A 25653-nucleotide genomic window follows, 5' to 3' on the forward strand; every position below is an offset into this window, starting at 1 on the left:
GACGCAATCGTTAGCCTATTTTTTACAAAAACTGTTTATACGGGGCCATAATGTAACATAGAAGGTAATGGAGCCCTTTATACATTGTCGTGTATCTTTAGAAATAAATAATGGACAAACAGAGTCTTTAAACGCCTCAGATGTAAAGTTATTCGCTGTCAAAGTGACGCCAAAATGAATGGGAGTCAATGGGAATGCTATCGCAAGTGAAGTTCTGCTAAAAGATGGCAGCCCCCACCCGACTTCAACTTCCGGTCGAGTTCCTTGCCCCTTGCATTCCCTTCAGATGATTTCTGCGTGCAAAAATAAATGTTGGTGTGAGTTTCTGTACAAGACCGCCCTCTAGTGGTCGTATTCATTATTTGACTGGCACTTTTGCATGCGTTTCAGACAATGAACCAGGAAATGGTTCAGTTCAGAGAAATCGAAACTAAACTGCCGTCGAACTGTTGTGAATGTCTCTCCAGCTGTGTCTGTGTTCAGTAAAATGGCAGAATCCAGTGTTTCTTTGGCTCAGGATCAGTTCAGCTGTCCGATCTGTCTGGATCTACTGAAGGATCCAGTGGCTATTCCCTGTGGACACAGTTACTGTATGAGCTGTATTACAGACTGCTGGGATCAGGATGATCAGAAGGGAGTCTACAGCTGCCCTCAGTGCAGACAGACCTTCACTCTTAGACCTGTTTTAGGTAAAAACACCATGCTGGCTGAAGTAGTGGAGAAACTAAAGATGACAAAACTCCAGGCTGCTCGTCCTGCTCAAAGTCACTCTGGATCTGGAGATGTGGAGTGTGACATCTGTACTGGGGACAAAAACAAAGCCATCAAGTCTTGTCTGGTGTGTCTGGAATCTTACTGCCAAACCCATTTTGAACGTCATGAAGAATTTCACTCTGGAAAGCGACACAAATTGACTGATGCCACTGGACAACTGCAGGAGATGATCTGTCCTCTACATGATAAACTGCTGGAGATTTTCTGTCGTACTGATCAACAGTGTATATGTTATCTCTGTATGTTGGATAAACACAAAAACCATGAAACTGTATCAGCTGCAGCAGAGAGGACTGAGAAACAGGTACGAACTCAGAATGCATGCTACATAATGACTTCATAATCGCTACATAGTAAAAAAAATATTTTTAAAATAGTTCTCACTATGATCTCATGAGGCTTTAATTGTTTGTTGCATGCGTTAACATCTGTCAGATTTATGATTATTTTCTTTTCCTGCAGATACAATTGGGTGAAATGCAGAGAAAATATCAGGAGAGAATCCAGGAGAGACAAAAGGAGCTTGAGGAGCTGAAAGAGGCTGTAGAGTCTCACAAGGTGAGTTTTGAGCAGAAGAACAGCTGCTGGCTGCTGAAGAGCTGTTTCAGACTCAGTTAGGACTCTCCTCCAGTCAGTCAGTGAGGAGCCAGTGCTGGAGCTCTTTCAGTCCCACTGAAGTCCACTGTGGGGAACAGACTGTGTGAGGTAGCAGGAAGAGCTGAGTGAATGGACTGATTCTGATTCTTCTCTCTCTGTGTGTCCTGACAGCGCTCTGCACAGACAGCAGTGGAGGACAGTGAGAGGATCTTTACTGAGCTGATCCGCTCCATTGAGAGAAGCCGCTTTGAGGTGACACAGCTGATCAGAGATCAGGAAAAGGCTGAAGTGAGTCGAGCTGAAGGACAACTGGAGCAACTGGAGCAGGAGATTGAAGATCTGAGGAGGAGAGACGCTGAGCTGGAGCAGCTTTCACACACAGACAATCACATCCATTTCCTCCAGGTAACAGAGATCTGACAAACAGGACAGTGGTCTTCAGAAAGGGAAGAGTACAGTATCATGAACAGAGATTTTGTTTCTTTTGACATTTTCTGTGTCTTTATAGAGTTTCCAGTCTCTCTCGGTTCCTCCTGCATCTACAAACTCACCCAGCATCACTGTCAGTTTTCGCCTCTCTTTTGATGATGTTAGTAAATCTGTGTCTCATCTGAAAGAAAAACTGGAGAATTTCTGCAGAGAGGAGATAGAAAAGATTCATGATAAAGGTAAAGCAATGATCATTCATTTTTGTAACCACACCTGCCTCCCATGTTGAATGTAGCTGATTCGAGCTCTGCAGTCTGAGGCCGAGACAATGCATAATCTACTGTTGAAATACAACATGTATTAAAATGTATATATTAATATACACAACGTTGTTTGTTGATTTCCATAGCAAAATATATTGAGATCATTCCCACCCTTGAATACAAGACAAGGAACGAGTTTCTACAGTGTAAGTTACTAAACAAGCAAGCACACACTCACAAGACACACTCCTTCATATATAAATATTCAAGATTTGCCACAATGAAAACTCATCATCTGATATCAATAGTAAAACAGTTTTCCATTCAATTTTGGTGCTATAGGTAATTGTCGTTTTGAATACCATACATAAAATGCCCCCACAAGTGACTGTGAGCTGTTTGTTCCAACACTTCAGGCTAATTATGGGTGCATCTTTTGAGGCAGAAGTTTAGAGAGAAGCATATGGTTAGAAACAGTTTGCAAAACACCTAACAATGTTCACAGCACCTTGTTTCATTGTTTTGTTTTTATTGATTTAACACAATTGATTTATGTTAATATTTTAAAATGAGATTTCTTATTTTGATGTAGATTGTGTTTTGTCTCCATCAGATTTCTTCCAGTTCAGAGTGGATTCAAACACGGTACATAAAAACCTCCGTCTGTCTAAGTGGAACAGAGTGATAAAATCCATTTCTAAAGAACAGAGGTATCCTTATCATCCAGACAGATTTGACACTGTGCAGCAGGTGTTGAGTGAAGAGAGTGTGTGTGGACGCTGTTACTGGGAGGTTGAGTGGAGTGGTGAAGTGGACATATCAGTGTCATTTAAGAGCATCAGCAGGAATGGACGGGGTGATGATAATGATGACAGTTGTGACACATGTGAGTTTGGACGTAATGATCAGTCCTGGAGTTTGTTCTGCTCTGACTCTCGTTGCTCATTCTGGCATAATAATGAAGGGACTGCACTCCCTGTAGTGTCCAGCTCCTCTAGAATAGGAGTGTATGTGGATCACAGTGCAGGAACCCTGTCCTTCTACAGCGTCTCTGACACAATGACCCTCATCCACAGAGTCCACACCACATTCACTCAGCCTCTCTATGCTGGGTTTGGCTTTTATGGTGACTCGTTTGTGAAACTGTGTGAATTATCAGAATAAATGATACATACAGTAGACTGCAAAACAATTCTGTCAAACAGCTTTAATCAGTCAATCAATGTACTACAGCTGAACTTGCATTATTAAAAACAAGTTCACGCAATATAATTAGAGCTGAAATATTTAATCAGATTGATTTTTTATTGGTTATAACAACCAATAGGGCCTATTATCATTTGTGTAACAGACACTAAAATAAAGTGTTTACAGACAAGTTTGTTGCATTGTATTTCTTTCATCAAACATAGGAAATGAGGTGAAAATGAGGTACCAATATTATTAGAGAGAAAAACAATCTGTTTTGATGAGAAGGAACCGAATACCTCTTGCTAGCATTGTTTACCTTGTAGCTAGCACAGCACATATTAACATGATTTGACATTTTACTGGCATGATTCTAACATGGTTTAACACAATGCTAGTATGATTTATCATGTTGAAAATGTGTTTCTAGTGAGCATAATACTAGTGTTTTTCTAGCATGTTTTAGTAAATGACCTTGCTAGTATGTTTTAACATACTCCTAGCATGATCCTAGCAAGTTTTAGCACTTTGGGTCTCATACTTATAAAGTTAATATGGTATAATGCACACCTTTAGCTACTGCAGTCTTACTACCATACAAATACCACAGTTAAATTGTGGTTACTCTGTAAGAACATATGACACAAAGCATTACAGAGGCAGAATTCCTATGACAAAGAAATCATATTACATATTAGCTACACGCTAAAACATATTATAACATGCTAAAATGTTCTAGTATCATGCTATAAACAATAAACAGACTTTAACCCTGGGGTTCTCAACTCTGGCTCTCAAGAGTTTAGCTCCAACCCTAATCAAACACACCTGAACAAGCTATTCAACATATTCAGGATCACTGGAAAGTTACAGACAAGTGAGTAGGATCAAAGATGAATCAAAACTGCAGGAAAGTGGACCTCAAGGGCCAGAGTTCAGCTGCTTGCCTTTAAACTGTATTTGAAAATTTCAGATAAAGCAACATCAAAGTTGGTCCTGACAAACTTTACTTCTGTAGTTTCAGTAAAGCTTAAAATTGTTTTTATGGATGGTTTAAAAGGATGGTTGATTGTTTTCCATGTACTTACAAATAATTAGTTTTAAAAAAATAGCTATTTGATTCCTCTGTTTATCCTTTAAATGATGTTTCATAATAAAAGGAATCCATTATGTGTATTCTTGTTAAGTGCATTCCATTCAACTGTAAGTGCCAAGAATAGGGTACTTCACAGAGTATTTCTCCATCCAAGAGAGAGTCCTATCTGAAGGAAGAGAAGTTTTTAAGTTTTAGGGGCACTGAAAATTTCACCAGGAACAAGAAACTGTACCATTACTTTTACAGATGAACTTTGAATGGTGTTTATGATAAGGTGAGGGAGCAAAGGTCGCTCATAAATTTCTTCATGTGTGAACTTTAGTCTAGCCACTCCTACCTTTGGTGTGATTTATTACCATCTTTTTCACTTCTTGCTCAGCCTTGAAGTGAAATTCAGCAGGCTTGTGTTATGTTTTTCTTAGTTTTTGAATAATTCTATTTCTATGTTCTAATCCGTTGAGTTGCTGTATATACTGTGTTTAGTAAAATGGCAGAATCTAATGTTTCTTTGGCTCAGGATGAGTTCAGATGCTCAATCTGTCTGGATCTACTAAAAGATGCAGTGGCCCTTACCTGTGGACACAGTTACTGTATGAGCTGTATTACAGACTATTGGGATCAGAAGGGAGTCTACAGCTGCCCTCAGTGCAGACAGACCTTCACTCCTAGACCTGTTTTAGATGGACACATGGCTGAAGTGGTGGAGAAACTCAAGAAGACAAAACTCCAAGCTGCTCGTCCTGCTCAATGTTACACTGGATCTGGAGATGTGGAGTGTGACATCTGTACTGGGGACAAAAACAAAGCCATCAAGTCTTGTCTGGTGTGTCTGGAATCTTACTGTCGAAATCATTTAAAACGTCATGAAGAATTTCACTCTGGAAAGCGACACAAAATGACTGATGCCACTGGACAACTGCAGGAGATGATCTGTCCTCTACATGATAAACTGCTGGAGATTTTCTGTCGTACTGATCAGCACTGTATATGTTATATGTGTATGGTAGATGAACACAAAGACCACGACACTGTATCAGCTGCAGCAGAGAGGACTGAGAAACAGGTACAAACTCAATTATGCTGAATAATAAATGTCTCTTCATAATCACATAACAGGCACACAATTGAAGAAAATTGTAAAACAGTTCTTTCTAGGGACAGATAATGTAGTTTCTATGCTTATTTGCTCTTTTTGAAACTGTTCTTTGTTACATTCTCTACAAGGACTAATGAATTGTATGTTGACTATATATTCTACAGAGACAACTGGAGGAGACACAGAGAACAAACCAGCTGCGAATCCAGGAGAGACAGAAGGAACTTGAGGAGCTGAAAGAGGCTGTAGAGTCTCACAAGGTGAGTTTTGAGCAGAAGAACAGCTGCTGGCTGCTGAAGAGCTGTTTCAGACTCAGTTAGGACTCTCCTCCAGTCAGTCAGTGAGGAGCCAGTGCTGGAGCTCTTTCAGTCCCACTGAAGTCCACTGTGGGGAACAGACTGTGTGAGGTAGCAGGAAGAGCTGAGTGAATGGACTGATTCTGATTCTTCTCTCTCTGTGTGTCCTGACAGCGCTCTGCACAGACAGCAGTGGAGGACAGTGAGAGGATCTTTACTGAGCTGATCCGCTCCATTGAGAGAAGCCGCTCTGAGGTGACACAGCTGATCAGAGATCAGGAAAAGGCTGAAGTGAGTCGAGCTGAAGGACAACTGGAGCAACTGAAGCAGGAGATTGAAGATCTGAGGAGGAGAGACGCTGAGCTGGAGCAGCTTTCACACACAGACAATCACATCCGTTTCCTCCAGGTAACAGAGATCTGACAAACAGAAGAGCAATCATCAGGACAGAAAGAGCATTTTGTACAGAAAATTGTGTTTCTATCAAAACTATCTCTTAATCTGTTTTTTTCTTGTGTCTTTGTGTCCATGTAGAGTTTCAAGTCTCTCTCTGTCCCTCCTGCATCTACAAACTCACCCAGCATCACTGTCAGTTCTATTCCATCTTTTGGTGATGTTGAAAAATCTGTGTCTCATCTGAGAGTGAAACTGGAGCATTTCTTCAGAGAGGAGATAGAAATGTTATCTGGTAGAGGTAAGCTTTACATTTCCTGACATAAAATGATATAATGTAGAAAGAATGGATATGCAAACAATTTTTTTATAATTACATTCATTTTTATTTTACTACATTAACTATAAAGAGTATGTTGGTTTTCATAGTGAGAAACATCTACATCATACCCACCTCTGAACCCGAGACCTGTGCGGAATTCCTCAAATGTAAGTCTCAATAATCATTCATGTACATAATGAGGCAGACCTTAATTTAGTTGGCTTGAGAAAGCCAACATACTAATCTCCTATTTAAACATTCTTCTTCTTCTTCTTCTGAGCTAAATCTCCTAGAGTTTTCAAGCTAAAACCTCACACACACACACACGCACACACACACACACACACATATATATATACACACACACATACAAACACAACTGCATAATAAATGAAAAGAAAATAGAATACAAAAAGATTAGAATTAGAATAGTGAGTGTTAAAGTTAGAGGCTCAATAGAATTAGAATAGTGAGTGTTAAAGTTAGAGGCTCAAATAAAGATGGAAGAGATGAGTTTTAAGCCGATTCTTGAAGATGGCTAAGCTGCTGGGATTGAGTTTCATTTAAAAGTCCGTTAAAGTGACTTTGTGCTTCTTTGGGATGGCACAATCAAGCGACGTTCACTTGCAGAACACAAGCTTCTAGAGGTCACTTAAGTCTGAAGTAGCAAATTTAGGTAAATGGGTGCAGAGCCAGTGGTAGTTTTGTAGGCAAACATCAATGCCTTGAATTTTATGCGAGCAGCTATTGGTAGCCAGAGCAAATTGATAAAAAGAGGTGTGATGTGTATTCTTTTTGGCTCATTAAAAATTAATTTTGCTGCCGGGTTCTGGATCAATTGTAAAGGTTTGATAGAACTGGCTGGTAGATTTGCCAAGAGAGCATTGCAATAGTCCAGCCTGGACAGAATAAGAGCTTGAACAAGGAGTTGTGCAGCATGTTCCGAAAGAAAGGGCTTGATCTTCTTGATGTTGAATAAAGCAAATCTGCAGAATCGGACAGTTTTAGCAATGTGGTCTGAGAAAGTCAGCTGATCATCGATCATAACTCAAAGGCTTCTGGCTCTTTTTGAAGGAGTTATGGTTGATGTGACTAAATTGATGGTGAAATTGTGATGAAAGTATGGGTTTGCTGGAAGCACAAGCAGTTCTGTCTTGGCAAGGTTCAGTTGAAGGTGATGGTCCATCATCCAGCAAGAAATGTCTGTTAGACAAGCTGAGATGCGAATAGCTACTGTCGGATCATCAGGATGGAATGAAAGGTAGAGTTGAGTGTCATCAGCATAGCAGTGGTATGAAAAACCTTGTTTCAGAATGACAGAACCTAATGATGTCACGTAGACAGAGAAGAGAAGTGGTCCAAGAACTGAGCCCTGAGGCACCCCAGTAGTTAGATGTTGCGACTTGGACAACTCACCTCTCCAAGATACTTTGAAGGATCTATCTGATAGGTAAGACTCAAACCATTGAAGTGTGGTTCCTGAGATGCCTTTTGTCAGTAGGGTTGATAGGAGGATCTGGTGGTTAACCATGTCAAAAGCAGTGGACAGATCAAGCAGATAAGTACTGAAGATTTGAATTCCACTCTTGCCAAGAGTTCCAACAACGGAGTGCAATGCAGTCTCAGCTGAATGTCCACTTCTGAAGCCAGATTGGTTGCTGTCAAGGAGGTTGTTGTGTCTGAGAAATGTAGAGACTTGGTTGAACACAGCTTGTTCAAGTGTTTTTGCAATAAAAGGAAGAAAGGAAACTGGTCTATAGTTCTCTAAAAGCGATGGGTTGAGGGTGGGTTTCTTAAGTAGTGGAGTTATATGAGCCTGTTTAAATGATGAGGGAAAAACACCAGTGTGGAGGGATGTGTTGATGATGTGAGTGACAGGAGAGGAGATGGAACAGGGTCAAACGGGCAATTAGTAGGGTGATTAGAAAGGATGAGTTTTGAGACTTCTGCCTCAGAGAGTGAAGAGAAGGATGTAAATGATTGTATGTTTGTTGGTGATATGAGCTTGACTGATTGTGGTGTGGAAAATTGTGCACTGATGTGTTTAATTTTATTAATGAAAAATGTGGCAAAGTCGTCAGCAATTAGAGATGAAGCAAGAGTGGGAGGAGGAGGACAAAGAAGTGAGGAAAATGTTTTAAAAAGCATGCGAGAGTTAGACAAATTGTTCATTTTGTTATAAATACAGTATATCTCATGTGAGTTCTTATTATATTTCATCAATCAGACTGAACTATGCTGAACTCCACAAAACACTTTTGGTTCACATGACATATACTGTATTTAAACTGTTAATATTCAAAGAAAAAAAAACACCTGTTAATTTACTAACCCAAATCAGGAATAATCTCATGATAACCGATTTAACCTACTGGGTTAGTTGAATTTCCTGATCTGGTCACTTCTGTTAATCACTCACTGCTAGGTTCTGTTTTGGCAGAGACATGTTACTTAAAACTAACCTTGTGACAGAGCTGCTAAAAAGAAAAGGAAAATAGATTGAAATGTGAACTGACATTTCAATTAAAAGAATTAACTATCTATAATTTCTGCTGGTCAACTCCAAACACTCAAAGGCTCACCAACGTGTAATGATGTTGATGAGGTAGAATTTGTGAACCTGAATGTAATAAACCTCTGCTGTTTTATTTTTTATGTTTGAAAGTCTTGTATTACTGGATATATGCAGATAATGTGTTTTATCTTCATCAGATTCCCATCAGCTCACTTTGGATCCAAATACAGTGAATAAAAACCTGGTACTGTCTGAAGAGAACAGAGTGATTGAATACACTCGTCAAGAACAGCTGTATCCTGATCATCCAGACAGATTTGACGGTTTTCCTCAGGTGTTGTGTAGAGAGAGTGTGTGTGGACGCTGTTACTGGGAGGTTGAGTGGAGTGGTTGGGTGGGTATATCAGTGTCATATAAGAACATCAGCAGGAAAGGAGGGGGTAAGGAGTGTGAGTTTGGTTGTAATGATCAGTCCTGGAGTTTGTACTGCTCTGACTCCAGCTGGTCGATCTGGCACAATAACGGATTGACTAAACTCCCTGTAGTCTCTAGCTCCTCTAGAATAGGAGTGTATGTGGATCACAGTGCAGGAACCCTGTCCTTTTACAGCGTCTCTGACACAATGACCCTCATTCACAGAGTCCAGACCACATTCACTCAGCCTCTCTATGCTGGGTTTTGGGCTAACAAATTTTTGAAAAGACTAATGTTTTCCTTTTCAAAAGTGAAAGTCTGTCATCTCAAAATATAGATGGTACAAACTTTCTATAAATAATATAGTGAGAGACATTTGCAAGATATCATATCCATGTTTTGAATTTCAACATTTGTTCTTATTTACTCCAAATATTATCAATACAGTATTAACTGATTTATTCACTGATATTATTGATCACTTGCAATTATGCTTGTTATTTGTTATGTATGATATTGTCTTTTAAATGGAAATAACAGCATTTAAATAAATTGTGTAAAATCACATCCATTTGTGGCTGTCTACCCAGTGCATAAATGTAACTCACATTTAAAGGGCCTCTCATTCACAAATAAAAACATAAAAGGCTTCAAATACTTGATAATCCTGTGGGAAAAGAAGAGGATGAGCGTTACAATCAGCATAAACAACATGTTTGCATTATACAGGTGCTGGAACGTGAAACTGCACTGTGATTACACACAGACTGATATATTACAAATGTTTATTTCATTTCATTTTGATGATTATAACTGACAACTAAGGAAAATCCCAAATTCAGTATCTCCGAAAATAAGAATATTTCTTAAGATCAATACAAAGAAAGGATTTTTAGAAATCTTGACTGAAAAGTATGAACATAAAAAGTATCTGCATGTACAGCACTCAATACCCAGTTGGGGCTCCTTTTGCCTGAATTACTGCAGCAATGCGGCGTGGCATGGAGTCGATAAGTCTGTGGCACTGCTCAGGTGTTATAAGAGCCCAGGTTGCTCTGATAGTGGCCTTCAGCTCTACTGCATTTTTGGGGTCTGGCATATTGCATCTTTCTTTTCACAATACCCCATAGATTTTCTGGCCAATTAATAACAGGGATACCATGGTCCTTAAAATAAGTACTGGTAGTTTTGGCACTATGTGCAGATGCCAAGGTATACGGCTACATTGACCTTGGACCTCAGAAAACACAGTGGACCAACACCAGCAGATGACATGGCACCCCAAACCATCACTGATTGTGGAAACTTTACACTGGACCTCAAGCAATGTGGATTGCGTGCCTCTCCTCTCTTCTTCCAGTCTCTGGGACCCTGATTTCCAAAGGAAATGCAAAATGTACTTTCATTAGACAACATAACTTTGGACCACTCAGCAGCCGTCAAGTCCTTTTTGTCAGTAGCCCAGGCGAGACACTTCTGACGCCTGTTTGTTGTTCAAAAGTGGCTTGACACAAGGAATGCGACAGCTGAAACCCATGTCTTGCATATGTCTGTGCGTAGTGGTTCTTGAAGCACTGACTCCAGCTGCAGTCCACTATTTGTGAATCTCCTCCACATTTTTCAATGTGTTTTGTTTCATAATCTTCTCCAGGGAGTGATTAGCACGTCCTGATTTTGCCAAGTCCGATGTGTTCCTAGGTCAACATATTTTGTTGACCCTGGAACAACATTTTACTCCAAAAAAATATTCTTAACCATATCCCTACACCTAAACCTAACCTTAACCATGAGTAATCCCTAAAATCAGAGGAAATGATAGATGAATGACACTGATGTACAAGCACAAAACACTGATTTTAAGCGTAAACTTCACAAAATCTATAAACTGGTTCTTCAAATCTGATTGGTTAATCACAATGTTGTTCCAGGGTCAACAACGATGTTGTCCCAGGAACATGTCTCACTTGGTAAAATCAGGTTAGGCGAGTGATTATGAAGTGAAGTGACATTCAGCCAAGTATGATGACCCATACTCAGAATTCGTGCTCTGCATTTAACCCATGCACGCGCACGCACACACACACACACACACACACATCTGGAGCAGTGGACAGCCATTTATGCTGCGGCGCCCGGGGAGCAGTTGGGGGTTCGATGCCTTACTCAAGGGCACCTAAGTCATGGTATCGAAGGTGGAGAAAGAACTGTACATGCACTCCCCCCACCCACAATTCTCGATTGCGAGTCCGACTCTCTAACCATTAGGCCACGACTTATCCCTATTGCTTGTACACTTTTATACCACACCTTTTCCTTCCCTTCGCCTCCCTATTAATGTGCTTGGACACAGAGTTCTTTTGCAATGAACTTTTGTGTCTTGCCCTCCTTCTGCAAGGTGTCAATGATCGACTTTTGGACAGCTGTCAAGTCAGCAGTCTTCCCCATGATTGTGTAGCCTACAGAACTAGACTGAGAGACGATTTAAAGGCCTTTGCAGGTGTTTTGAGTTAATTAGCTGAGTCTCCAGATGTCTTCAATATTGAACATTTTCAAAATATTATAATTTTCTGAGATACGGAATTTGGGATTTTCCTTAGTTGTCAGTAAGTTGTCCTTAGTAATCATCAAAAATAAAAGAAATAAACATTTGAAATATATCAGTCTGTGTGTAATGTATGAATATAATATACAAGTTTCACTTTTTGAATGGAATTAGTTAAATAAATCAACTTTTGATGATATTCTAATTATATGACCAGCACCTGTATATTATAGAATTTGAATCAAAATCATTACCTCTTGTAGAGTTTCTGTATAAGACTGCCATCTAGTGGTCCTGTTTTATGACTGGCACTTTTGCACACGTTTCAGAACCAGGAAATGTTTCAGTTCAGCGAAATCGAAACTAAACTGCTGTCGAACTGTTGTGAATGTCTCTCCAGCTGTGAGTGCGTGCAGTAAAATGGCAGAATCCAGTGTTTCTTTGGCTCAGGATGAGTTCAGCTGTTCAATCTGTCTGGATCTACTAAAAGATGCAGTGGCCCTTACCTGTGGACACAGTTACTGTATGAGCTGTATTACAGACTATTGGGATCAGAAGGGAGTCTACAGCTGCCCTCAGTGCAGACAGACCTTCACTCCTAGACCTGTTTTAGGTAAAAACACCATGCTGGCTGAAGTGCTGGAGAAACTAAAGAAGACAAAACTCCAAGCTGCTCGTCCTGCTCAATGTTACACTGGATCTGGAAATGTGGAGTGTGACATCTGTACTGGGGACAAAAACAAAGCCATCAAGTCCTGTCTGGTGTGTCTGGAATCTTACTGCCAAACCCATTTTGAACGTCATGAAGAATTTCACTCTGGAAAGCGACACAAATTGACTGATGCCACTGGACAACTGCAGGAGATGATCTGTCCTCTACATGATAAACTGCTGGAGATTTTCTGTCGTACTGATCAGCAGTGTATATGTTATATGTGTATGGTAGATGAACACAAAGACCACGACACTGTATCAGCTACAGCAGAGAGGACTGAGAAACAGGTACAAACTCAATTATGCTGAATAATAAATGTCTCTTCATAATCAAATAATAGGCCCAAAATTGAAGATAATTTTAAAACAGTTATTACTAGTTACAGAAGCTGTAGTTTCTCCACTTATTTGCTCTTTTTTTTAACTATTCTTTGTGACATTCTCTACAAGGATTAATGAATTGTGTTTTGACTATATACAGAAACAACTGGAGGAGACGCAGAGGAAAAACCAGCAGAGAATCCAGGAGAGACAGAAGGAGCTTGAGGAGCTGAAAGAGGCTGTAGAGTCTCACAAGGTGAGTTTTGAGCAGAAGAACAGCTGCTGGCTGCTGAAGAGCTGTTTCAGACTCAGTTAGGACTCTCCTCCAGTCAGTCAGTGAGGAGCCAGTGCTGGAGCTCTTTCAGTCCCACTGAAGTCCACTGTGGGGAACAGACTGTGTGAGGTAGCAGGAAGAGCTGAGTGAATGGACTGATTCTGATTCTTCTCTCTCTGTGTGTCCTGACAGCGCTCTGCACAGACAGCAGTGGAGGACAGTGAGAGGATCTTTACTGAGCTGATCCGCTCCATTGAGAGAAGCCGCTCTGAGGTGACACAGCTGATCAGAGATCAGGAAAAGGCTGAAGTGAGTCGAGCTGAAATACAACTGGAGCAACTGAAGCAGGAGATTGAAGATCTGAGGAGGAGAGATGCTGAGCTGGAGCAGCTTTCACACACAGACAATCACATCCGTTTCCTCCAGGTAACAGAGATCTGACAGACAGGATAGTGATCTTCAGGACAGAAAGAGCTTGTTTTACAGAGATTGTGTTTCTATCAAATGTTTTTGTGTTTTTATCTGGTGTTTCTATTGTGTCTTTTTCTCCGTGTAGAGTTTCAAGTCTCTCTCTGTTCCTCCTGCATCTCCTAACTCACCCAGCATCAGTTCTCATCTCTCTTTTGGTGATGTTGAAAAATCTGTGTCTCATCTGAGAGAGAAACTGGAGCATTTCTTCAGAGAGGAGATAGAAATGTTATCTGGTAGAGGTGAGCTTTAAATTCCCTGACATAATATGATATCATGTAGAAAGAATGTATACGTAAATATAAACTGTTTTATAATTACATTCATTTTTATTTTACTATATTTACTATAAAGTGTATGTTGGTTTTCATAGTGAGAAACATCAACATCATTCCCACCTCTGAACCCGAGACCCGTGAGGAATTCCTTAGATGTAAGTCTCTATAATCATACATGCATATAAAGAGGCAGACTAATCTCCTATTTAAACATATTATTATTCTTCTTTTGAGCCAAATTTCGACACCTATCTCCTAGAGGTTTCAGGCTAGAACCACCAAACTCAACCCAGGCCTTCAGACTGGTCTGACTCTGTGTGCTATATCTTTTCTAACTGATCCGACTTATGATTTTCGAAAACCAGAATATTAAAACCACCTAAAATCCCATAGACTAAAAGTGAGGGGGTGAAAACTTTTATACAAAAAGATGTATGGTGTATTTAAGCTCTCTATTGCTATAGCAAAGCTTAAAGGGACACTAAGTAGGAATTACTCCCATCTAGTGGTGAAATTGTATTTTGCATTCAAACTAATTTTGCTCTCCAGCGCCTCGCTTTTTCAAATGCGCGTTGCATCTACGGTAGGCGATATGTACCAAAAAGCTTTGACGGGATGTCTTCTAATAGCACTTCGTCGAGTTTTCCTTCAGGTGAACAGGTGTGTTATTTCAAACAAACAGCAACATGACAACTAACAAACGAATGTTACAGTATGAATTACTGACTGTGGAAAACATGAAATATTGTAATTAGTAGTTATGTCTAATTTATTCGTTATATTTTCTGAATTATATGCATTGTTAGATATAAAAAAAATATTATAATATAGATTGTAACACTGACTTACCTGTCGAGAAGAAAACTGGCCACTTCAGAGTCTCTTTTGAAATCTTTATCAAGCATTAGCTCTTTCCACCTAGAAAAAGCTTCCCCGACATTAACTCTTGTTTTCTGTAATCTACGGTCACGTTTCCTTTTACGTTCTATTTTTTACTGTTTTGGCGACGATGTTTTCTTCTCCTGTGGCGCGGCATATGTATGGTCCATAATAAGAATGCAATCCAGACTTTTAAACTTGCCGGTGCAGTTTCAAGCGCCTCTCACTGCTCTGCACCTGCGTTTCTGGCTCTGACCGAAAACGCGCTGTGGAAACGCGTTGGCTTAGTACTTTTTGTCCCTCTCTGCTATTATAGTTTTGCAAGATGGCGGAACTACATGGAAGCCTCCGTCGACCTACCCGTCCCATGTATATAAAGATAATAAATTCTTCATTTACAAGGATTAGTTTAAACATTGGCATAGGTATTTGTACACCATTGAGGGCATATTTATGAATAAAAATATTGATTTTAGATAATAAAATACCTAAAAAGTTACTTATTGTCCCTTTAAAATCCCTAATGAAAAAAAAACAATAAAAAACAGCTAAAACCATCATAAGCTGATTGGCTGGTTTCCCAAACTGGTTTAAAAGTGGTTTTGGTCACTTTTTTTTTACAGCATAGAAACATGCTAACAACATGCTAGTAACTTGCTAATCATGCTATTAAAATGCTAATAATGCTAGAATCATGATAGTTACTTGCTAATCATACTAGTAACATGCTTGTAACTTGCTAGTGTAACAGAGGCCAGTGGGTAGGTGCTTGTATAGAGCTGGGCTCGGACCATTTAGCTTCTCTCCTTTTATTGTGCCCATATACGCACAGAGCACACATAGGCTACCCTATGAAATATTTGTCACAGTGTCTGGTTTGTGTTCCATGGGTATCCACAAGATGTCCTCCTTCCCCACGGTGTCTGCCACTTCATGAACCACATTCCTCATGTTCTCTGTCTAATCATTGCACTCAGCTGTCACTGGTCAATAATCATTGCACTCAGTCAATTCCCATTAGCGTTTGTCTCTCCCTGTGTATTTATACCTGGTCTGTCTTAGTATGTGTCATGGAGATCAATTCAATTCAATTCAATTCAATTCAAGTTTATTTGTATAGCGCTTTTTACAATACAAACTTTACAGAAAATTATGTTTCTACAATATTTAGTAGTAGCTTATGGTGGTGACTGTCAGTTTGTGCACGTTTGAAAGGATTTTTAGAAAACATTTATATAACACGTAGTCAGCTAGACGATGAACATTATTAATATTATTAATTAATAATTATTAAATGATGCAGTCACACTTGTAGCAATATTTGTTAGTTCTGTTTGTTGATTCAGGGTTAGCATCATCTGAGGTCCTCTGAGGGTCAGCATCATCTCTTCTCAGGTGTTCTGGATCCAGACTGGAGCTTGTGTAAATCCTATCCCGTGGCAAAACATAGAAGCAAAATAGAGACATCATTAGCATAGCTGCTGATCCAACAAAGTAAAATTAGTTTAACCCAAGCTAATGAATAAAAATGCACATTTGATCAGATGCAACTACAATCACAATTTAAGAGGTACATTATTTGAATGCTTGGCGAAAGAGATGCGTTTTTAATCTAGATTTAAACAGAGAGAGTGTGTCTGAACCCCGAACATTATCAGGAAGGCTATTCCAGAGTTTGGGAGCCAAATGTGAGAAAGCTCTACCTCCTTTAGTGGACTTTGCTATCCTAGGAACGACCAAAAGTCCAGCGTTTTGTGACCTTAGGGTGCGTGATGGGTTGTAGCATGGTAGAAGACTAGTTAGGTACGCTGGAGCTAAACCATTAAGGGCTTTATAGGTAAGTAATGATAATTTGTAACTGATACGGAACTTAATAGGTAGCCAGTGCAGAGACTGTAAAATTGGGGTAATATGATCATATTTTCTTGACCTTGTAAGGACTCTAGCTGCTGCATTTTGGACTACCTGTAGCTTGTTTATTGACGAAGCAGGACAACCACCTAGAAGTGCATTACAATAGTCAAGTCTAGAGGTCATAAATGCATGAACTAGCTTTTCTGCATCAGAAACAGACAACATGTTTCGTAGCTTGGTAATGTTTCTAAGAAGGAAGAATGCAGTTTTTGTAACATTGGAAATATGATTTTCAAAAGACAAATGGCTGTCTAATATAACACCCAGTTTCAGCTGGTCTTGTTCAGATATATAGCTGAGTATCATCAGCATAACAGTGGAAGCTAATTCCGTATTTTCTAATAATATTACCAAGTGGCAACATGTATATTGAAAATAGAAGGGGACCTAGGACGGATCCTTGTGGCACTCCATATTTTACTGATGATAAATGAGATGACACCCCATTTAAGTAAACAAAATGGTAGCGATTGGACAGGTAGGATCTAAACCATCTTAGAGCCTGCTCTTGAATACCTGTATAGTTTTGTAATCGATCTATGAGTATGTCATGATCTATGGTGTCGAACGCAGCACTAAGATCAAGTAAGACTAGAAATGAGATGCAGCCTTGATCTGATGCAACGAGCAGGTCATTTGTAATTTTAACAAGTGCAGTTTCTGTGCTATGGTGGGGCCTGAAACCTGACTGAAATTCTTCATACAGATCATTTTTATGCAGGAAGGTGCTCAATTGAGCAGACACAACTTTTTTAAAAATTTTAGACATAAATGGAAGATTTGAAATAGGCCTATAATTTGCCAGTACACTAGGATCTAGTTTTGGTTTCTTAATAAAAGGCTTGATAACCACCAGCTTGAATGTTTTGGGTCGTAACCTAAAGATAACGACGAGTTAATTATTTTTTTGGTTACTTTCTATGAGTTTGTGGATATTTCCTGCCCTAGCAGTTTTTAGAGCCTGTCTATAGCTGGACATACTGTTTTCCCATGCAATTCTAAAAACTTCGAAGTTAGTTTTTCTCCATTTGATATCAAGACTACGAGTTACTTTCTTGAGAGAGTGAGTATTACTGTTATACCATGGCACAGTACGTTTTTCTCTAACCTTTTTCAATTTGATGGGGGCAACAGTTTCTAATGTATTAGAGAAAATAGTGCCCATGTTGTCAGTCATTTCGTCTAATTCATGTGTATTTTTGGGTACAAATTGCAGTTGAGATAGATCAGGCAGGTTATTTGCGAATCTTTCTTTGGTGGCTGGAATAATAGTTCTGCCCAGACGGTAACGCTGAGATATAGTTAATATCAGTTATACGCAGCATGCACGATACAAGGAAATGGTCTGTAATATCATCACTTTGAGGTACAATATCTATAGCAGTAAGATTGATTCCATGAGATATAATTAAATCTAGTGTATGATTAAAACGATGAGTGGGCCCGGTGACATTTTGCTTGACTCCAAAAGAGTTTATTAGGTCAGTAAATGCAAGTCCTAATGTATCATTTGTATGATCAATGTGAATATTAAAATCTCCGATGATTATCGCCTTATCAACTGTAACTAGAAGGTCTGAGAGGAAATCTGCAAATTCTTTTAGGAATTCTGGTAACACTTTAGAATAAGGTTCCATTAGTTAATGTTAGTTAACTACTTTCGTTAACATGAACTAAGCAAGAACAATCCTTCTACAGCATTTATAAGTCTTAGTTCATGTTAATTTCAACATTTACTAATGCATTATTTAAATCAAAAGTTGTGCTTGTTAACATTAGTTAATGCACTGTGAATAACCATGAACTAACAATGAATAACTTTATTTTCATTAACTAACATTAACGAAGATGAATAAATACATTAATAAATGTATTATTCATTGTTTGTTCATGTTAATTAATACATTAACTAACATTAACTAATGGAACCTTATTCTAAAGTGTTACCGGATTCTGTATACGGCCCTGGTGGTCTATACACAGTAGCCAGAGCATTAGAAACATTAGATTTCTTTTGCATGTCTGACAGTGTAACATTTAGCAGAAGTATTTCAAAAGATTTAAACCTGTATCCTGTTTTCTGGGTAACATTGAGAATATCACTATATTTTGTTGCAACACCTCTGCCACAACCAGTCTGACGGGGCTCATGTTTATAACAGTAGTTTGGTGGAGTAGACTCATTTAGACCAAAATAATCATCTGTTTTTAGCCAGGTTTCAGTCAAGCAGAGTACATCAAAATTACTATCTGTGATCATTTCATTTACAATAACTGCTTTGGGTGTGAGTGATCTAATATTTATGAGCCCAAACTTTAAGAACTGTTTTTGTTTATTTACTTTACATGTTTCTGGTTTAATTACGATAAGATTTTTTTCTAGATCCTACATTATATTTATATATTGACCTCACTATTCGGGGAACAGACACAGTCTTAATAGTTTTTACAGTGCAAGTACTTTTATCATTTAAGCGGGTGGAACAAAACTCATCATAATGGTTATTTGAGAATTGTCTTACAAGTCACATGGAGCGAAGTGTCCTGGAGATGTTGTCAGAAAGCAGCTCTGCTCTGATTCTGCTGGGGTGCAATCCATCGACGGGGACACAAAAGGTTCCGTAGATTTTTTGCTTTAAATGAATGGTTGTTGTCATGGTGTAAAGAACAGAAACTGCTATTTGTTAATAACTGGAATCTTTTCTGGGAGTGTCCTAGGCTACTCCCAGAAAAAATTCCAGTTATTAACAAATAGCAGTTTCTGTTCTTTACACCATGACAACAACCATTCATTTAAAGCAAAAAATCTACGGAACCTTTTGTGTCCCCGTCGATACGTGGGCAGTGGTCCTGACACAATGATCGTCGCCGCGGGCGTCGTGCTGCGAACCGTCTCGATCAGGCTGCTGAAATCCCTCTTCAGTGTCTCTGTCTGCCGCAGCGTGGTGTCGTTAACCCCGGCGTGAAGCACGACCGCTCTGGGGCTCTCGTCGGCCTTCAGGATCGCGGGTATCTGCGTGTAACGATAAAGACTTCCTATTCATCGGGAAGAAGGAGGCGGGAACCGGCGCACAATCAAAATATTTTAATAATCCAAAATAAATACAAAACGGCGCGTCAGCCCCTCACGGCGACTGACGCGCACAAAGCCAAAACATAAAATAATGTCCCAGGCCTGGTCCTCTCTCGTCCTTCACGGTCGTCACTCCAGTTTTATATCCTTCCATCTCCTACGTGGGACTCGATACGGGCGGTGGGGCGCAGGTGTAGCTCATCTCCAATCACTACACCTGGCCTCACTCCTCGTTCCCACGCCTCTCGGCCACGCCCCACTCGCCACACTGCGCAGAAACATCGAGAACACGAGCACCAGGGAAACAACGAGTGTGCACTTTACCTTTGGCTAACGTAGCACAGACGTGTCGGACGATGGAGTCTCCGATGTTCACAGCGTCGCGTCCTGTCTCGCGGAGGGGAGCGAAGCGGTTCCGGATGGAGATCTCGAAGGCAGGAGGGGGAGAAGTTGTCGCCCGGGGCCCGGCTCGCGTCCTCCGCTGTGGATGCACCCAGTTTCCGTGGTGTCCCGGCGTCGGAGTGAAGGACATCCGGGAAGATTGCGTCCTGGGTGCACCGGGCCTGTGCAGAGAAACACACGGAGTAGACGTGGTGGGACTGTTAATAGCATGCTGTATACTTACCCCGGACTTGTGAGCGTCAGCCCGGGATGATTCCAACCCGGCTCTCCGCTCTCTCAGCTGGGCCTGCCTCACCTCAAGGTCGCAAATCTGCTTCCCCACGGCCTCGACCCCACCTGCAATCAAAGGTAGACATTCATCTGCCATTAAAGCAAGTAACAGTGAGTACAGCAGTGGTAATCTGTGTGAATAGAGTATTAGCAATGTAAGCGCAGTGCATAAATAGTTACCACGATTGCTGATGCTAACGGGCTATAAGCTAATAGCGGACCTGGGAGATCAAAATAAAACTAGTGATAACAAGGCGCTCTGATTGTTTTTGTTGTAGAATACAATAGAGGATATATTCACACGTTATATAAGCAGAAACGATGGTGTATAAAATAGATTTTTAAGTTAAAAATAGTCGATAAAAATAATTATAGTGACGGAGCTCAAACGCAGTACAGACGCCAACAACAAACTAATTGGAGTCCTTGTTTAATTCACGTCCGTCTCTAGTCATGCTCTAACCTTGTGTCCTTGTTTGTTTATGTTGGATATGTTTGGTATTGGCCCCTGCCTGGACTGTTTATTCTTTGGATTGCCCTTAATAAAAGATGTACTCGCATTTGGATCTCTCACCGTGTCTCCTTGTATTCCGGTCGTGACAATACTGTTTAATGATTATAGGCTATTATAAATATTACACATATATACACATGCATTAGGAAACCACTGACAGTTGACTAATTGAAAGCTTAATATAGATATATTTATCATGTCTGTGAGGCATGTATCCACTGAGTTTCATTTCATTTTTGTGAAGCGCTCTCATTCAAGACCAGATGGCAAAATGCGCATCATGTTTGTTTTCTTTATTTTATAAAAGCACAACGTTTTGTTGATATTGTGAGTGAACCAAAATAAAAGTAGACACTTATGAATGATGAATTACTCTTACCTTATGAGAAAAAATTACGCCGTATCCATGGAAAACATCCAAGTGATCACGCTGGCACCTCCATGACCTGCAAAGCTTGCATAGCTTCCACTCTCCACACAAACTATTGGATATAGCGCACATTTATCTAGGTTTAATATTTAAACATTGTTATATGCTTGAACTGTTTGAGTTTATCTATAGATTTAATTTTAGGCAAGTCGTAATGATTTGAGAAGGCTAAATTGATCAAACATATATGATCAGATTACTGTCTGCTGCTGGGCACTTGGTCATTACTTTAAAAAAACTAAAACTTATTGTGTATTTAATGATCAAAATGCTCCAAACATGTTTTTGAAATTAACTTAATAAAAAAGAAAAGAAATAGAATCACTTTGCCGTTACAGACAAAAATTTACTATTTTTAATAGCTGAAACAGTAGTATAAGCTGTTTTGAGAGAAGGGGTGTGCTTGGGTTGGGCACGGGCAGGTAATTCTGATAAACTGTCAGACACAGGCCGGGCTTGGGCCTAAGCATCTCGGGCCAGGGCCAGGCTCAGTATCTATCCAGGGTTCCTATGCTTCTTAAAAGTACTAGAATATCAGACACATGGATTCAAGGCCTGGGAAGTACTTAAAAACAAATATAGGTCTTGAAAGTGAAATAAATTTGAAATAAAATTTGTTTAGTAGAGTGGTGCTATTACAAAAATGTTCCTATATGCACTGTCAAAGGCTAACAGAAACAGCACTAATGACTGGGGTGGAGATGGGGTAGCATGAGAAAAAATCTCAGCATGCGAGCTGATGTGCACATTGTGCATCCCTGCCTGAACCTATGGAGAAGCAGTGTATTTGCAACTGAAAACTACTGTGTGCGACTTTGAACAAATAATTAGGAACACCAGTGCAAATGACCAAATCAGCACATTTGTGTTTGCAGTAAGGGGAGTTTCAAAGGTTTCTATAGTACTTACAATATGTTTTTGGAGCGGTGAGTAATGTATCACAGACATGTTAATTTCTTGAACAGAGTATTAAATGAATCAGAATCCACTTACTGCTCAAAATGCCATTTTGTTCAGTGGAGAGTTATTTAAGCTCACAAATCCTCTCTTTATAACAAAAGTATAGATAGGGTGTGAGATTCACCGTGCAGTATAGAGAGCTGCGTTGATTATAATGGAAATTAGTGAGATCACGATGAATGAAGCAGAGTGGCAGCTTTTAATGATTAGGCTAAGGGAGTTCGCAAATTATATTGATTTAATTCAACAGTTCATTAAACAAGACGTTAATAATAATTGACTTGCATTGTCTGAACACTATTGCCTGATTTTTCTATCTGTCTATGTCTGTCTTACTATCTTATATGGCCTTCAAAACATTAAAACTGTTAAAGCTATTGTACTTAAAGCTATTACAATGTTTTCAACCTTTCTGGCCTAGCAAAACTTTATTCATCTAGTTCTTATAATATTTCATCAATCAGACTGAACTGTGCTGAATTCCACACAACACTCTTGGTTCACATGACATATACTGTATTTAAACTGTTAATATTCAAAGAAGAAAAAAACACCTGCTAATGTAGTACAATTTACTAACCCAAATCAGGAATAATCTCATGATAACCGATTTAACTTACTGGGTTAGTTGGTTTTCCTGATCTTGTCACTTCTGTTATTCACTCACTGCTAGGTTCTGTTTTTGCAGAGACATGTTACTTAAAACTAACCTTGTGATAGAGCTGCTAAAAAGAAAAGGAAAATAAATTGAAATGTGAACTGACATTTCAATTAAAAAAATGTACTATCTATAATTTCTGCTGGTCAACTCCAAACACTCAAAGGCTCACCAACGTGTAATGATGTTGATGAGGCAGAATTTGTGAACCTGAATGTAATAAACCTCTGCTGTTTTATTTGTTATGTTTGAAAGTCATGTATTATTTGATATATGCAGATAATGTGTTTTATCTTCATCAGATTCCCATCAGCTCACTTTGGATCCAAATACAGTGAATAAAAACCTGGTACTGTCTGAAGAGAACAGAGTGATTGAATACACTCGTCAAGAACAGCTGTATCCTGATCATCCAGACAGATTTGATGGTTTTCCTCAGGTGTTGTGTAGAGAGAGTGTGTGTGGACGCTGTTACTGGGAGGTTGAGTGGAGTGGTTGGGTGGGTATATCAGTGTCATATAAGAGAATCAGCAGGAAGGGATGGGTAAAGGAGTGTGAGTTTGGTTGTAATGATCAGTCCTGGAGTTTGTACTGCTCTGACTCCAGGTGGTCGATCTGGCACAATAACGGATTGACTAAACTCCCTGTAGTCTCCAGTTCCTCTAGAATAGGAGTGTATGTGGATCACAGTGCAGGAACCCTGTCCTTCTACAGCGTCTCTGACACAATGACCCTCATCCACAGAGTCCAGACCACATTCACTCAGCCTCTCTATGCTGGGTTTTGGGCTAACAAATTTTTGAAAGGACTAATGTTTTTCTTTTCAAAAGCAAAAGTCTGTGATCTCAAAATATAGATGGTACAAACTTTCTACAAATATTATAGTAAGAAATATTTGCAAGATATCATAGCCATGTTTTGAATTTCAACATTTATTCTTATTTACTCCGAATATTATCAGCACAATATTAACTGATTTATTCACTTGCAATTATGCTTGTTATTTGTTATGTATGAAATTGTGTTTTAAATTGAAATAACTGCATTTAAATAAACTGTGTAAAATCACATCACATCTATTTGTGGCTGTCTACCCAGTGCATAAATGTAACTCACATTTAAAAGGCCTCTCATTCACAAATAAAAGCATAATAGGCTTCAAAATCTTGATAATCCTGTGGAAAAAGAAGAAGATGAGTGTTACAATCAGCATAAACAACATATTTGTATTATATATATTATAGAATTTAAATCAATATCACTATATGGAGTCAAAATAATGATGTATATATACGCAAACAAATAAAGTATTGCAAAATAAAATAAAGTTTTGCAAACGAAAATCAAATATTGAGGAAAGTAAATGTGCTTTTTGCTGACAAAAATAAATTATTGCAAAAGAAAATAAAGTATTGGGAGAAAAAAAATGAAGTTTTGCAAACAAAAATGAATAATTGCAAAACATAAATGAAACCGCACGAAAGCAATAATTTTGCTACTTTTATTTTGCCTGTCAGTCTAGTTTGAGCAAGTTCATTCGACATTTTTGAATTTTTGAACAAGAAAGCAAAGCTGCACGCATAGGATTGTGGGTGATTTGAGAGCGCGAAGGATACACATATGCATCCTTTCCTGTGTATAGGATATTTTTCGAACGAAGGACTCAGTCCTTGGTTGAAATTCCGAGGATCCTCGACATTGGAACAGTCCTTCGATGGATGTCGATGACGTAGCATCCTCGAAATACTGGCTTCCGAGGATCCTTCCTTGACTTTGAGAAACACCTAATTAGAAGTACGCACTTCCTGGGGGTCCGGCGTACTGCGCAGACTCAAACTGAGCTTGATGACGTAGATGTCACGTGAGCAACCTGTCTGACAATTGTAAGTCTTCTAATCGCTGTGCCAAGAGAAATCTGAATCACCCACTGAATCTTGCAGAGAAGGCGAATGTGAACAGGAGCAGATTTTGGTAAGTATTTTGATAACTTATCTCCCTTGACTTTATGCCTCCACGTCCCCCCGATTGCCTCATAAACAGTAAAAGATTGTCTGCAAGCTTTTCCTCCTGTCCATACGGTAATTTCTCTACTGTGCGACAGAGAGTCGCAGGTTATGATGCAATCGTTTTTTACAAAAACTGCTTCTACGGAACCATAACGTATAAGATACAAGGTAATGGAGCCTTTTATACAATTTCGTGGTTCTTTAGAAATAATTAATGGACAAATGGAGTCTTTAAACGCCTCAGATGTAAAGTTATTTGCTGTCAAAGTGATGCAAAAAATTAATGGTAGTCGATGGAATGTTAACAGCAGGTGTGGTTCCACTAGCCAATGGTGGCGTCCAGGGCTGCTTCAATAAAATATGAAACCCTGCCCCCCTGGTTTTCCCAGGGGGCAAGGAACTCGACCGGAAGTTGAAGTCGGGTGGGGGCTGCCATCTTTTAGCAGAACTTCACTTGCGTTAGCATTCCCATTGACTCCCATTCATTTTGGCGTCACTTTGACAGCGAATAACTTTACATCTGAGGCGTTTAAAGACTCCGTTACTCCGTTTGTCCATTATTTATGT

At 39.4% G+C, this 25653-nt stretch overlaps 2 protein-coding genes across 5 annotated transcripts; both read left to right on the top strand.

The window, feature by feature from the left end:
- The first annotated feature begins 379 nt into the window (after positions 1-379).
- On the top strand, positions 380-10049 carry LOC127934402 (tripartite motif-containing protein 16). 4 transcript variants are annotated; one of them, XM_052531778.1, is made up of 7 exons: positions 380-1078; positions 1237-1332; positions 1543-1776; positions 1880-2039; positions 2210-2269; positions 2677-2813; positions 9304-10049. In XM_052531778.1, exons 1-7 carry the CDS (start codon positions 488-490, stop codon positions 9718-9720), a joined length of 1695 nt encoding a protein of 564 aa, XP_052387738.1. In that variant the 5' UTR covers positions 380-487; the 3' UTR covers positions 9721-10049. The 4 variants fall into 4 exon arrangements, with proteins under 4 accessions (XP_052387738.1, XP_052387745.1, XP_052387759.1 ...); XM_052531785.1 differs by lacking the exon at positions 9304-10049 and having other exon boundaries at positions 386-1078; positions 2677-3457; XM_052531799.1 differs by lacking the exon at positions 2677-2813 and having other exon boundaries at positions 398-1078; positions 9167-10049.
- A 2076-nt stretch (positions 10050-12125) lies between these two features.
- LOC127934436 (tripartite motif-containing protein 16-like) lies at positions 12126-24153 on the top strand. Its single transcript, XM_052531815.1, has 6 exons — positions 12126-12927; positions 13121-13216; positions 13427-13660; positions 13791-13944; positions 14076-14135; positions 23383-24153. The coding sequence occupies exons 1-6, from the start codon at positions 12346-12348 to the stop codon at positions 23934-23936; spliced, it is 1680 nt and encodes a 559-aa protein (XP_052387775.1). The 5' UTR covers positions 12126-12345; the 3' UTR covers positions 23937-24153.
- Positions 24154-25653: the final 1500 nt, after the last annotated feature.

The sequence above is a fragment of the Carassius gibelio genome, chromosome A2, assembly GCF_023724105.1.
Source record: "Carassius gibelio isolate Cgi1373 ecotype wild population from Czech Republic chromosome A2, carGib1.2-hapl.c, whole genome shotgun sequence".
NCBI lineage: Eukaryota > Metazoa > Chordata > Actinopteri > Cypriniformes > Cyprinidae > Carassius > Carassius gibelio.